The sequence below is a fragment of the Puma concolor genome, chromosome B1 (genome assembly GCF_028749965.1).
Source record: "Puma concolor isolate L17-30 chromosome B1, mPumCon1.1.hap2, whole genome shotgun sequence".
NCBI classification, from domain to species: domain Eukaryota; kingdom Metazoa; phylum Chordata; class Mammalia; order Carnivora; family Felidae; genus Puma; species Puma concolor.
Genome location: NC_141670.1, coordinates 123,575,508 through 123,589,917, shown reverse-complemented (window position 1 = coordinate 123,589,917; position 14,410 = coordinate 123,575,508). Strand labels below are relative to the sequence as shown.

The following is a 14,410-nucleotide window of genomic DNA, read 5'->3' as shown; positions in this document are numbered from 1 at the left end:
GCTGGGAGCCTGGAGCCTGTTTCAGATTCTGTGTCTCCCTCTCTCTGACCTCCCCCATTCATGCTCTGTCTCTCTCTGTCTCAAAAATAAATAAACGTTAAATTTTTTTTTTTTAAATTACAAAATAAAAGATCATGGATACCTGAGACACCTCAGGTCAGAAAAACCTTGAGTTCCAACTCCAGCTATACGCTTAACACCTATAGGGCCTTGAAGTCTGTTTCTTCATATGTAAGGGGGATATTAGTATTAAACTGACAGAGATGTTTACTCTATTAAGTGAAGTAATTGTTAATAGCAGTGTATTTTTATTGAGTATTTACCACATGTCAAACACTATTCTAAGTGCTCTGCATAGATTATGCAGTCCAGTTCTCCCCAAAATTTGAAAGTAACCACTATTTTTAACCCCATCTTACAGACGAAGAAGTGAAAGCAAAAATTGCATATTTAAAATTTATAGTGCAATACTTACATAATAGGCACCTAATAAGTATTATCTCTCAGTGTCTGCTTCATTCACTAGGTTTTTTGTTAGGAACAAAATGATACAGTGCAAGTATATCATTTTTTTTTTATAGTATAAAGCACTAAACACATGTACGGTGTGTGTATACAATGTGGAATATACTTACATACATGATATATTCATTAGCATGACAACTAGTTTCAGGAATTTTACCATCCCAGACTCAACTAACCAAAGATTCTTGATGACTGGTATATCTAATGAGAACTTGCCTATAGGAGTTCCATTCTGCCCACACATAATCATTATGGTTGAACATTGGGATATACCATGGTACTTTTTATTTTTAGAAACAATGGGCAAAATCTTCTCCCTTGGATATAAATTAAAGTTAAAAGAATTTCCTAATAGCACCTGAGTTAAATTAGGCATTTAAGAAATGTATATATTTGTCGAGATCATTAGAGAAAGAGAATCAATATTTGAGACGATAACTCTGATGTATTACTCGTAGAGAAAAGAATTTGAACCTGGTGTATAATTTTTTGACATACAAATTTCCAAATTATGTTTGACTTAGGCTATTATGTGAAGTTAGTTTATATACTCTGAGTATACATTGAGCTAGAGAGCGAGGAATTAAATGGGAGGTTTAAAACAAAATTAGGGGGTCTTTTTGAGGGAATTATTCATTTTTTTGTTTATATAAAAATTTCACTTCTTTATGAAACTTAGATCAATGGAGAATCTGTGAATGGTAGAGATTTAAATAATTCCTTAAGCACGCTAAAAATTGATATCAATGACCCCCCTTTTTTGTAGACCTCAACTGGTGGATGCTGTCACCTCCGCTCAGACCTCAGACTCATTAGATGCCATTTTGGACTTTCTGGATTTCAAAAGTGACAGTAGCATTATCCTCCAGGAGAGGTTTCTCTATGCCTGTGGATTTGCCTCCCATCCCAATGAAGAACTCCTGAGAGGCCTCATTGTAAGTCAAATGAACACTGTGAAAATAAAGTTTGTCAGCTGCTAAAAAGTTCATAAGACTCTAAACAGGAATTGGGCTATCTTCCATCCATTAATCATTAACTGTAGTACACTATTTCACATAATGTCTTCTTTGCAATTCCTCTAAATAACATAAACTATACCATATAGAAATATAAAGATTGTATTCACCCATCATATAATGTGACATGGGATAAAATTTCAGAGGAGATGAGTCTTGGTTATGCTTCAAAATTTTATTTTATTTTATTTTATTTTATTTTATTTTATTTTATTTTATTTTATTTGTTTTTTAAGTTTATTTATTTATTTTTGAGACAAGAAAAAGAAAGCACGAATTGGAGAGGGGCAGAAAGAGAAGGAAAGAGAGAGAATCTCAAGCAGGCTCCACGCTGTTGGGGCAGAGCCCAATGGGGGCTCAAATCGAAGAACTGTGAGATCATGACCTGAGCTGAAGTTGAGTGCTAAACTGACTGAGCCACCCAGGCACCCCCCCAAAATTGATTTTAAAAGATTTGTTTTGAGTTCAAAAGTCTTCACAGCATTTAATATACAATACATTGAAGAGATACAATTCTTCCAATATTAAAAAATTTATATTGGAAATAAAACTAGACTTCTCTTGGGTCCAAGATTTAAAAACAAAATGTGCACTTATCTGCTTATGATCTAGTGGAATAATTCATAATCTTTTTGGAAAGTGAGATCGTTTAAGAACCTGATAAAAGCAATGAAACCCCGGGGCACCTGGGTCGCTCAGTTGGTTGAGCATCCAACTCTTGATCTCGGCTCAGGTCATGATCTCACAGTTTGTGGGTGCAAGCCCTGCATTGGGCTCTATGCTGGCAGCAAGGAGCCTGCTTGGGATTCTGTCTCTCCCTCTGTCTGCCCCTTCCCCTCTTGTGGTCTCTCCTTCTCTTTCTCTCTCAAAATAAATAAATAAACTTTAGAAGAAAAAGAAAAAAGCAATGAATCCCCTCTTCACCCATACACAACATTTTGCAGATCTCTTTTTTTTCCTTTTTTGTTCACTAACCCAGTGAGCTCAATCCATAAACCTCTCAGGAGTTCATAGACTTCCTGAGTTCATAGTTCATATATTAATAAGACTTGCATAGGAGAGATTCTATAAACTCTTCGATTCAAAGTTAGGTAGTGAATTTGCAAGTATCCCCAAATCAAAATTTTGAATTTGCTATCTAGGAACATAAAACATTTCTCTTAGACATTGGTTATTTTGTGTCTTCATTTCTAAAAATGTCCCTCAGAAATGTTTAAATATTTTGATAACCTATTTTATCTCTGTTTGGCTAATAGAGTAAGTTCAAAGGTTCCTTTGCGAGCAACGACATTAGAGAAACTGTTATGATCATCATTGGGGCCCTCGTCAAGAAGTTGTGTCAGAATGAAGGCTGCAAACTCAAAGTAAGTGTGAATCCAATCTTGTGTGTTATATAGTTCCAGATCATTCTATGTCTTACTGAGCTGCCCACCACTGGCCCTCCTATTTCCCCTTACCTTACGCCACTTTCTTTATTTCATAGCAATTATTGTTATCTAACATACCTGATATAATTCCATTATTCATTACATTTATTGCTTATTTTTGTCTTCTACTGAAATCATAAGATCCATGCATAAATGGATCTTTGTCTTGTTAACGCCAATTGCTTAAAATAATATGTGATGCATAATGTTCAACAAATGCTTGCTAAAGAGTAAATAGTCTATTAATCCCTCACCAATTGTATTTACTAAGTGCCCACTATGTATGCAGCCTTCAATGGCATGTATGGTATAGTTCTCATTCTTAGAAAAAATATTAGACTTTAGGGCTATCTCCTAGAGGAGAACTTTATAAGCGTGGTTTGTTTGCAGTTTTGAGTTTTGATGGTGTGAATTTAGTTATTTCTAATTACCGAAAACTTTACATTTTATTTTTAATTTCATTTGCTCAAAGTTTATCCATTTGCCAGAGTGGACTATCAACTTTGACACCTTTCTCATAAAAAACCAAAAACTCACTTTGTAAGCTTAACTAGATGTAGAAAATCCAAATAGATTAGTATCCAATATAGCCTATCTTTCTATAATGCAAATAGATTGAAAATGTTAAATATATAAAAAGTCTTTTTCTGTCCACATTTATTATATAGCCAGCTCATAGTCAGCATTTTTCTTCTATTTCAAAAAAGACGTCACTGTATTATTTTGCTTACAGAATGCTTGCTCTTAAAAATAATAGAGAAAACATTCTTGAAACCAAATGGTTCCAAAAGAGGCAACCCATAACTAGAATGTAAGCTAAGTGTGAAAAAGATTACTAAAAAAGAAATGGCATTGAAAATGTTTGAGTATCAGCTTAGTAAGCTCAGGCAGAGATCAAATTTGTACTATTTCTATGACATCAAAGAACTGTAACTTCTTATATTTTCCAATTTCCACGATTATTTGAGTAGCCAATTTACCTCAGTAATCCTGTATCCAATATCTTGGCTAAAGACAAAGCTCATACCTGAAAACGTCCATTCACATAATTTAATGAACATCTACTCTGTGCTAGATGTGATGTTAATCCCTTAATATAAAAATGCATAAAATATTCTACCATCCTCAAAGATCTTCCACTCCATTTCTCAAATACAAACAAAAAATAATATTGAAATATAAACGAAGTGCTCTGAGAATATGGAATATGTAGCAAACTATTCTGTTTGGGGGTGCTAGGGAAAGTTTCACCAAAATAGTGATATTTGAACTTCGTATAGAAAAGCTCTTTAGGTGAAGAGATGGTAGTATGGAATGAAGGACATTCTAGGAGAAATACAATGCATGAAAAGGCCCAATATCAAAATGGGTCTGGTATGCCTGAGAACATGAGAAATTCTGTGGGGCTGGAAAACAAAGTATTCATATTTATGGGGCAGATAGATGAGAGTGGAAATACAGAAAAGAGGATGTTTATTAATGAGAAGCTAACAAGTCTGGCCTTCATTCCATAGAGAGAAGGGAGAATAGTGCGTTTTTAGGCAGGTGAATGATATGCTTAGATTTTTTTTATTTAGAAAGAAGCAGAGTGTATGGACCAGCTGTGGACTGGATTAGAGTCAGCAAGATTTGATTGGAAATATTTGCAACAACTGGGCAAGAATAAGTAAAGGTCTGAATTAACATAGAGGCAGCAAGTAGAGAGAAGGAGACAGCTTCAAGAGCCATTTAGGAGGTAGAGTTAATAGTACCCAGTGACTGATGGGATGTGGGTGGGTAGTGTGAAAGAGGTAAGAAGCTGGGTGACTATTAAGCTTCCAGGGTAGGGTACTAGGTGTGGTGATGTCAACCACTTAAGCACAATTTATAGAACCCAGTTTGGGGGTTGGGAGGAGGGTAGAGCTATGAATTTGTTTTGGTCATGTTAAATTTGAAGTCCTTTGGGCCACCAAGTTGAGTTGTCCAAAAGGCAGATGGCCATATCCACCTGCAGCCCAGAAGAGGAGTTAGGGCCAGGAACAGAGAGTGGCTGCAACCTTGAGAGAGAATAGAATAGCACAAGAAGGAAACTGAACAAAGGATTAAATGTAAAGTTTTGCTGATAACAGGAGAGCCAAGTTCTACTCACATCTTTAGATTTACCTTGTAGGTAACTCAAAACTATCCACTATCACTGTCATTCAATTCTGTTAATGTTTTTGAGCAACTTTTAAAACAATGCATCTTTGAAGAAAATTAGTCACCAGATAGATTGTTGTAAATGCTCACATTTTCTTTTCAACATTCTGCTATGGAATATTCATCTATCTCCAGCCCAAATCACAGACATATGAATAGGAAGAAAATGATGTACTCTAAGCAAAAATTTAAGGTATCTCCTTACAAGGCATACAATACTTCTACTGCCCAAATGGTACCTGCCATCTGATAGACTACTAAAGATTTTCCAGCATTTGCTAGCATGAAAGCTCCCACCTGCCCTGTGACAGTCCGAGTGGCAGCTGGTCAAGTTTACTCATTGAGTACAAAGCCCCCTATTTCTTTTTTCTATTAGTTTTTGGCGTACATTTCAACCTCCTTGCCTCCTAATTTTGTTTTTCCTCAAATTTGCATTTGAAAAAATTCAAACCTATAGAAAAGTTGTAAGAATAGCACAATTCCACAAACATCTGTGTACCCTTCATCTAGATTTGCCAATTTTCAACATCTTGCATATTTCCATTATGTCATTCTGTTTTATTTCATTTTATTTGTACTTATATTGAACCATTTGAGATTGAGTTGCAGATATCTGGCATTTTACCCCTAAATGCTTTACTTCTAATTACTTGAGTACTATTGCATCTTGGCCCTTAAGATGGACAAAATACGTATGTTTATATTTATATTTATCATATGGTGAGTGCATACTGCTGTCTTTAATTCCGGGCCAGTACAACAAGCTTCTTTCTCTCCTTCCATGCCATAAATTTATCTTCCTTCTCCTATAGTGAGAACTTTGGTGTTCTAGAACATCAACCTGTTGATTCATTTGCTCAGGCCTAAAACGCACACAAAATAGTTTGTGAATTGCTACACCGATATTGCTACAAAAATCAGACTAAATAAAGGTTAAGACTTCATCACAGCTCTTTTGTTTTGGAATATACTAAAGATAGACAGCCAGATGGGGCACCTGGGTGGCTCAGTTGGTTAAGTGTCCGACTTTGGCTCAGGTCATGATCTCATGGTTTATGGGTTCGAGCCCCTTGTCGGGCCCTGTGCTGATAGCTCAGAGCCTGGAGCCTGCTTTGGATTCTGTGTCTCCCTCTCTGTCTGCCCCGCCCCTGCTCATGCTCTCTGTCTCTCTTTCTCTCCGTGTCTCTCAAAAATAAATAAATGATAAAAAAAAAAAAAAAAGATAGACAGCCAGGGGTCCATATTCAGAAGTCTCTGTTATTCTTTTTTGTTTAGTTATGTTAGCAGTTTGATACACATATACATTCCCTGCTGTTTGAATTCACTTTTAGCAATCTTCCATCCTTGCTGATTGAGTTGTATTTCTTGAATATGTGAAATATTGACATGGTTCAAAAGTCAAAACTGCATTTTAAAAGCATTCTCAAAGGGGTCCTGTTCCCTTTCTTACCCCTTCCACCCATTCTCACCAGCCTCCTCCACATAACCAGTGTCAGTTTTTGGTTTCTCCTTCCTGTGCTTCCTAAGCAAATGTACACACACATTTTTACTTATTTTTTCTTTCACAAAATATACACTCTTTTGTGTCTTATTTTGTCCTCCTAACAACATACCCAGGAAGTCATCCCATACTGTTCTCAGAGATCTTCCTTGTTCCTTTTAGCAGCGCTTAGAACTGCATGTGTCGGCATACCAGTGTCCTCAGCATCTCCCGCCTGTGGTCAGTAGGTGGTTTCTACCATTTTGCTGTTACAAATAATGCTGAGATGAATAATCATAGGCACATTTTTTTCTCGTTTTTGGAGACATAGCCTCAGGGCTGGGGTTGCTGGAACAAAATGCAGATATGTTAGCTTTTGCCAGTTACCTTCCTTAGGAATTGTATCATTTTATGCATCCACCAGTAATGCACGAGAACGCCTATTTCCCCATAGCCTCAATAGGAAATTGTCTTATCAAACTTTTGAATCTTTTAATCAATCTGATAGTTGAGAAATGGCATTTCTCTTATTACCTGTGAAATTTAGTGCCTTTCCTTCCATTTAGAGACCTTTTATATCTTCCCCCACTCCTATCCTTCTCTGTCTCTCCTCTGGTGTGTGTGTGTGTGTGTGTGTGTGCGCGCGCGCTCCCTGTAGCTTAATTTCATAATTTCCAAATCCTACAGATGGATTAGATTTTAGGACTCTTTAAAGATGAAACTGAAGCACCTAAAACATAGATAGTGACAAAAACCAGAATCTAGGTGTCCCTATTTTTACTTTGCTTTTCCATTGACTTACTACTAACTTATACTCAATCATTTTTTTTCCCTAGGCCAGGAAAAGGGGCCTTTTTGATTAAAGAACATATGTGAAAAGTACCTAGCAAAGTATCTGCCATATAGAAGGCATTTCTCTGAAATATTTTTTGAACTGTATGGCAGCATTAATCAAATTTTGATTCAAGTGGAAACAAGCCCTTTTTAAACATTGAGAACAAGACCTTATGGTCAAGTTCTAAGTATTTTCACCAAATTATTACTTAAGAAGACGTACGTGGCATCACTTAGGTGCCATTTAATTGTTGCTTTAGAAATTCAATGAGTGGATAGTTTTACGAATAATCGATCACAAAGGAATTTTAAAAATGACTTTATACATTCAGAATGTGTTCAAAAGTAAATATACCTATTTTTTTTTAGTGTTTACTTATTTACTTTGAGAGACAGCAAGTGCGCATGTGCACACAAGTAAGGGGCAGAGGGAGAAAGAGAGAATCCCAAGCAGGCTCTGTGCTGTCACCATAGAGCCTGATGCCAGGCTCAATTCCACAAGCCATGAGATCATGACCTGAGCTGAAATCAAGAGTCGAATGCTTAACTGACTGAACCACTCAGGTGCCCTATATATCTATTATTAGTTGTATAAATTGCTTCTTATGAATATGTTAATTTTTGCATTTCTTAAAAAACAGAACACCTTTATAAAGTATACTTATTCATTTTTATTGTGTGTCTCAGTCAGGCAACTAGTGCAAAACTTTCTAAAACTTTAGCCTGTTTTTGGAGTGCCTGGGTGGCTCATTCAGTTGGGCATCCGACTTCAACTCAGGTCATGAGCTCACAGTTTGTGGGTTCAAGCCCCACGTTGGGCTCTGTGCTGACAGCTCAGAGCTTGGCGCCTGGTTCAGATTCTGTGTCTCCCTTCCTCTCTCTGTGCCTCCCCTGCTCATGCTCTGTCTGTCTCTCTCTTTCTCTCTCTCTCTCAGATAAACATAAAAAATAAAATAAAAATTAAAAAAAATAAATAAAACTTTAGGTTGTTCTCTTAGGTCCAAGAGTGAAGCCAGTGTTGTCCAAGCCTTGTGTAATTTGTGGTCGTATGTATGTTTGAGGTAGTATGTGATTTTTTTAGGCAGTGGTAGAAGCCAAGAAATTAATCCTAGGAGGACTTGAAAGAGCAGAGAAAAAAGAGGACACCATGATGTACCTATTGGCTCTGAAGAATGCTCTGCTGCCGGAAGGCATCCCACTCCTTCTGAAGTTTGCAGAGGCTGGAGAAGGGCCTGTCAGCCACCTCGCTACCACCGCTCTCCAGAGATACGATGTCTCTTTCATAACTGATGAGGTAAAAGAATATTTGTAACATAAACAAAAGAAAAGAAGCATGCCTAAACTTGAGTCAAACGTGAAGTTCTCTGAAGTCATCCTATTTTTTTTTTTTCCCAAACTGAGGATCTCTCTTTCCTGTTTAGAAATAACTCTTAAATTGAATTTAAGGCTATTTTGAAGCAGCCTCACATTTTGAATAGATAATGTCCCGTATCCTGAAGCATAAATATTGAAGCACATTCTCTTATTTTAAGAAACAAACTCTTTCCAGAAATATCTTTACTTCCATAAGTTTTAAGATGCTGTTAAATTTTCAACACTGAAATATCCTGGCTTAAGGATTACTGTGGTGGTTCCTATAGCTACATTTTCAGGAAGCCATCTAAATTAAACTTTTCTAAGAGTGGAAAAGTCTATAAGCCTCAAGATAAGCTGTCTGCTGAGAATGATATTTCCGGTTTGCAGCTGAGAACCCTCCCACTGCTTTTGTGTCAAAGTCGGTAGGCTGCAGAGCATGATGACTAGGGCCACAAGTGTTTGAGACAGACAGACCCACAAATAAATTCTGGCTGTTCCTTCCCAGTTGTTTTGCTCAGGTTAGTCATTTAACTGCTATATACCTGAGAACAAGGCCAAGATTTAGGGGAAATAAAAAAAAGCAGAGGGAAGTGGGAATTGAAAGAACTGTTCAGAAATGCCTAGTATAGAGCACCCCCACCTCACTCCATACCACATAATGCTAGTAACCAATGAAATTATTCGTTGCCACAGAATACCATTATTTTGGCAAGTTTTCTTTGGTGTTAATATTTTGTTTAAAAAAAAAAAAAAGTCCCTAATGTAGCCTGTGGACTCTGGGTGACAACGATGTGGCAGTATGGGTTTTATCAAATGTAGGATGCAGGATGTTGATAGAGGTGAGGTTGTATGTGCTGGGCAGGGAGGAGCCTGGAAGCAAGGGGTATATAGGAACTCTCAGCTCAGTTTTGCTGTAAACCGAAAATTGCTCTAAAAAATGAAAGTTTTATTAATTTTAAAAAAGGATAAAGGGAAGATCCTGAGAGACTCCATTGTAAGGAAATATCAGCTAATATAGCCATTGCTCCCCAGAGATCTATTGCTATGTGACAGTAGTCTTTAAAAGTCAATATTAGTTGGGTAACACCATGATAAGCTGCAATAATAAACGAGCTACAAAATCTCAGCTTATCAAAAGTTTATTTCTCATTCATGCTATGCCTAGTGTAGGTAAGGAAAATGTGGCTCTAAGCCTACTAAAGTAGCAATAAAAACAGGGAGAAGGCACAGCAGCTCTTAACTGTCTCAGTCTAGAAGTTTCCCATGGCCGTTCTCTTCATAGTCCATTAGCTACAATTACGGCCCCAACCTGACTGCAAAGAACCTTGGGAAATGTAAGAACACACATATGTTTTAAGAGCACTAACTGTTCCTGCTACATTATCAATTTAAAAAAATCTAGATGTGCACTAAGTTTGAACATCTTTGAACAGGTCAAGAAGACTTTGAACAGGATATACCACCAGAATCGTAAAGTTCATGAAAAGACTGTGCGCACTACTGCAGCTGCTATCATTTTAAATAACAATCCATCCTACATGGAAGTAAAAAACATTCTTCTCTCTATTGGGGAGCTTCCCAAAGAAATGAATAAATACATGCTCACTCTTGTTCAAGACATCCTACGTTTTGAAATGCCTGCAAGGTATGATAGAGTTCACCTGTCTCTCCGTTTATTTAAGCAAGCTTATTTTATTTGTTCAAGCTTATTTGTATATTGGTGTGGTACACACGTGGCTGATAATAATGGTGTGGTCATTATGCTAGTTTATGTTGCATAAAACCAAAGTTTGCCAAATTTCCCATGAGAACTATATAGCGGGCCAGATAAAACAACTTCACTCTGGCACTATGATTTGAAACCCGGTGTATGATTGTTACTCTGGGTCTCCTGTTCAGTCTGTAAATATATATTGCCAAATGTTTATAATGTTTTACAACCCAACTATATTTTTAATAGGATTGTTTTTATAAACAGCATAACAAAGCGATGTAAATTCTCACCAAATGGTTTTCCATGTTAACTTTCCAAACGTTAGTGACCTAACATTGAAACCTCATCTATCACAGATCAAATGAATTTGCCATTTAAGTTAAATACCTTAAGCATGGCTCATGTTTGGGGACTCTTCAAGGTATGAAGAGTGGGATCAGCAGACTTCATCAGGCTCAGTAACTCTTACTGGATTCATCTTCCTTCCAGTTCCTGGGTCTCTTCCTCTTCATTCACTGATGTCTCTCTTCAAAGTGGGAGTTCTCCAGGGCTCTCTGCACTTCCTTACTGAAATGAGATGGCTGAAAAAGAAATTTCCATTTCCCCTGAGTTATTTGCACAGCAGTATCCCCAGGAAAGATCAAATTTGAGTATTTTAAGTTGAAAAGGAAAACAGATATGGGGGGGAGTGGGTGTTGGAAAATGGATAAAGAGAAAGGAAAAAAAAAATAAGGCAGTAAAAGAAAAAAGGTGTGAGAGGAGTGAGTAGACAGGAGAAAAGAGCAGGGACAGATAAGGAAGAAGAAGGAGCAGATGAGTGAGGGAGGAAGAAGCAAAGTCTATCTACAACCATGTGTTCCTAGTAGAATGGATTTGACTTCTATTTCTTTGTTTATTTTTATGAGACTCTGAGAAGGAGATCCTGAGTGGGTTTTCTATCCTTGTCTTGTGAACCTAGTGATGCAGGGGATGGTAAAAGAGGAGGCTGTGGGGTAGAGAGCAGCAGGGAAAGGTGAGGAGACCATTGGAAACACTGAGGTTCAGATTCTCACGACCGGAATGGTTCGAGTTGGAAAGGACATCACAGGCCACTTTGCTTGGCATCTCTCCAGTGTGCGGGTCTAGTCTCCTAGCAGGGGCATCCAGTCTTTGCTTGCACCTGGCCAGTGGCAGGGGGCTCACCTCCCCTGAGGGAACTTGTGTCATTATTCACAGTGTCACTAGGACTTCTTTGTGTAACTGAAAGCTTCCCATTGGCCCTATTTGCCCCAATCCTTGGAGCAAAGCAGAGCAGGTCTAATCATTTCATCCACCTGCAGGCCCTTTGAATATTACAAAACAGGTATCATGGTGTCCTCAGCCCTTCTCCAGGCTAAATCTTATCACCTAGTGATATTGGGTGGTGGGGGGCACCTATAGGGTCACCATTCCCACCTTTCAATAAGTTTCTACCTCAGGTCCAGATCCTAATTTCTTGAGTGGATTATTTTGATATTTTTTGTGGCGGTGTCATAATTTTATTATTCCTGATATGATTAGTGTTAAGTAGTCGAGACTGGAAAGATCTCAACAGTCCTTAGATAGTAGACAAGATAGAGGCATAGGGCAAGGTTTAAGACTTGCTTTAGAGGAGATAATCATTTATATATGGGTTTTACTGAGATGTCTCTTTAATTGAAAACTACAGAAATAGAAAAAATTCCTGGAAATTAACTGTGATAGGTCATCAGCCACTGGTATCATTAGAGAGTGTAAGAAAATATTTAAAGAAATATTGGGCAACTGCTCCACCATCCCCTGTCTGGTACAGCTTTCCTTGAAAGTATATACTATTTAATAATACAACCATAATGATTCATGGAATATGTGTTTTCCACTCCTGAGGTGTGTCCATCAGTTAGTTTAAGCCATTCATAGCTGGGCATCCTTGTCTTGCTGTCATTTTGATACCGAACCAAATTTCAAATATCTGAGGAATGAAGGGGAAAGCCCTAACCCTGATGCTGGCCCTCCAGCTGGCACCTCCCCAGTCTTGGAGCAGCATGGGGAAAATTTGGCCCCTCTTTTTTCCACTGAGGATTTGGTTTTTTTTCCAAATCTGACTTGGGAAGCAGCCATTACAATGAATGTGCTTTTTCCTTTTACGTGTTGCAGCAAAATGGTCCGTAGAGTTCTGAAGGAAATGGTTGCTCATAATTATGACCGCTTCTCCAAGAGTGGATCCTCTTCTGCCTATACTGGCTACATAGAACGTACGTAACCCAGAAAGGGGTTCTCCCTCTCTGCCCTTCCGCAAGTTGGTATCGTGGGAACTGTTACTAAACTACAAGAGTTGTTTTGTTTTGTTTTGTCATTAGGTACTCCCCATTCAGCATCTACTTACAGCCTTGACATTCTTTACTCTGGTTCTGGCATTCTAAGGAGAAGTAACCTGAACATCTTTCAGTACATTGGGAAGGCTCATCTTCACAGTAGCCAGGTAACTCATTTTCCATTAATTTTGCTTCATAAATATATAAGAAATTAGTCTGAAGTAAAATAAAAAAACATACTGATGGTAACACTACAAAATGCATAAGTTAATGGTGGCTTCTGTTTTAAGTTGCTCACAATTCCATCATTTGCAGGAAGCTATATGGTTTATAATGCCAGAGAAAGTTTCAAGCATGAAACCTAAGTAATTTGATTTACTAGACTTGTTAAACATCCATTCGTCATTTCAAAGGCAAACATATTCACAAAGTTGAAACTGTGCTAATATTTTTCAGATATGTTTAAAAAATATTTTATTTTTATTCATAGATATATTCGTTAAAGCTCCACTTATCTAACTCTGGAATATATTTTCCTTCTCTGGTTGTTTCTTAATTTTTTTTAATGTTTATTTATTTTTGGGAGAGAGAGAGAGACACAGAGCACAAGTGGGGGAGGGGCAGAGAGAGAGAGAGAGAGAGGGAGACAGAAACTGAAGCAGGCCGCAGGCTCTGAGCTGTCAGCACAAAGCCCGACGTGGGGCTTGGACTCACTAGCTGTGAGATCATGACCTGAGCCACCCAGGCGCCTCCCTTCTCTTCCCTTCTCTGGTTGTGTCTAAGAACAGATTGATTCCCCATAAGAACTTTGACTCTCTAAAGAGCCCATCTATATTTTTCAGTACCATTAGGAGAGAAAAGAATAAAGTGTAGGCATGTGATGACTGACTGAATTCCATCTCTTTAGTCTTACACAAAATTTGGTTATAATCTATAAAGTCTTCCTAATTATGAAATATACTTCTTTTATGCATATCAAATTATAGCCTTCTAAATAAGCTCATTTAAGTTTTAAAAATGGTCCAGTCCTACACAAACTTGAGTTCTTATCAATATTATATTATACACCCTTTGGTAGGACGCTAGTCAGAATACCTCTATCCTGAGGAATGTCCTTCTATCCTGAGGAATTGCCATCTGTTTTCTGATATGCATTCTGAAATGCCAAGCACCCACTGGGTATGGGGCTGGTATAGAGGACGGAGAATATGTAAGATTCCTATGCATGGTGGAGATCTTGATGTGAGCCTCCATCATCTTTTCTTTCAGCTAGAGAGAAAAGTTTGATAGGAAGGGTGTGAGTCATGCCTTGGAGTGTTCCATATCCTCTTGTAGCAATAGCCTCAAGGCAATTGTCCCAGCATTTCTCCATCTCCTTCTTGGGGCTCTGCCAGACAGCTGATCCATTATGTATGACAGTCCTGGAGGGATTAAGAGTCTCAAGGATGACACCACAAAAAGGAAAGTTCATGGCATTGGCAGTCACGCAGAAGGGCTTTGAGTTCTGCCTCTGCCATTTGAATTTTTTGTTTTTAGTTTTTGCCTCTACAAAATGGATCAATGGGTGT

The 14,410-nt window shown here is 37.8% G+C and overlaps 1 protein-coding gene across 2 annotated transcripts in view; it reads left to right on the top strand.

Annotated features, from left to right (window-relative positions):
- The window catches only part of MTTP (microsomal triglyceride transfer protein), a 59,934-nt gene that overhangs the window by 35,856 nt on the left and 9,668 nt on the right, over positions 1 to 14,410 (top strand). For both annotated transcript variants that reach the window (XM_086704517.1, XM_025921503.2), the window contains exons 9-14: positions 1,292 to 1,460; positions 2,798 to 2,905; positions 8,542 to 8,754; positions 10,250 to 10,461; positions 12,685 to 12,782; positions 12,888 to 13,009. In XM_086704517.1, the coding sequence (XP_086560643.1) occupies positions 1,292 to 1,460; positions 2,798 to 2,905; positions 8,542 to 8,754; positions 10,250 to 10,461; positions 12,685 to 12,782; positions 12,888 to 13,009 (922 nt within the window). The remainder of the gene's footprint in view (positions 1 to 1,291; positions 1,461 to 2,797; positions 2,906 to 8,541; positions 8,755 to 10,249; positions 10,462 to 12,684; positions 12,783 to 12,887; positions 13,010 to 14,410) is intronic.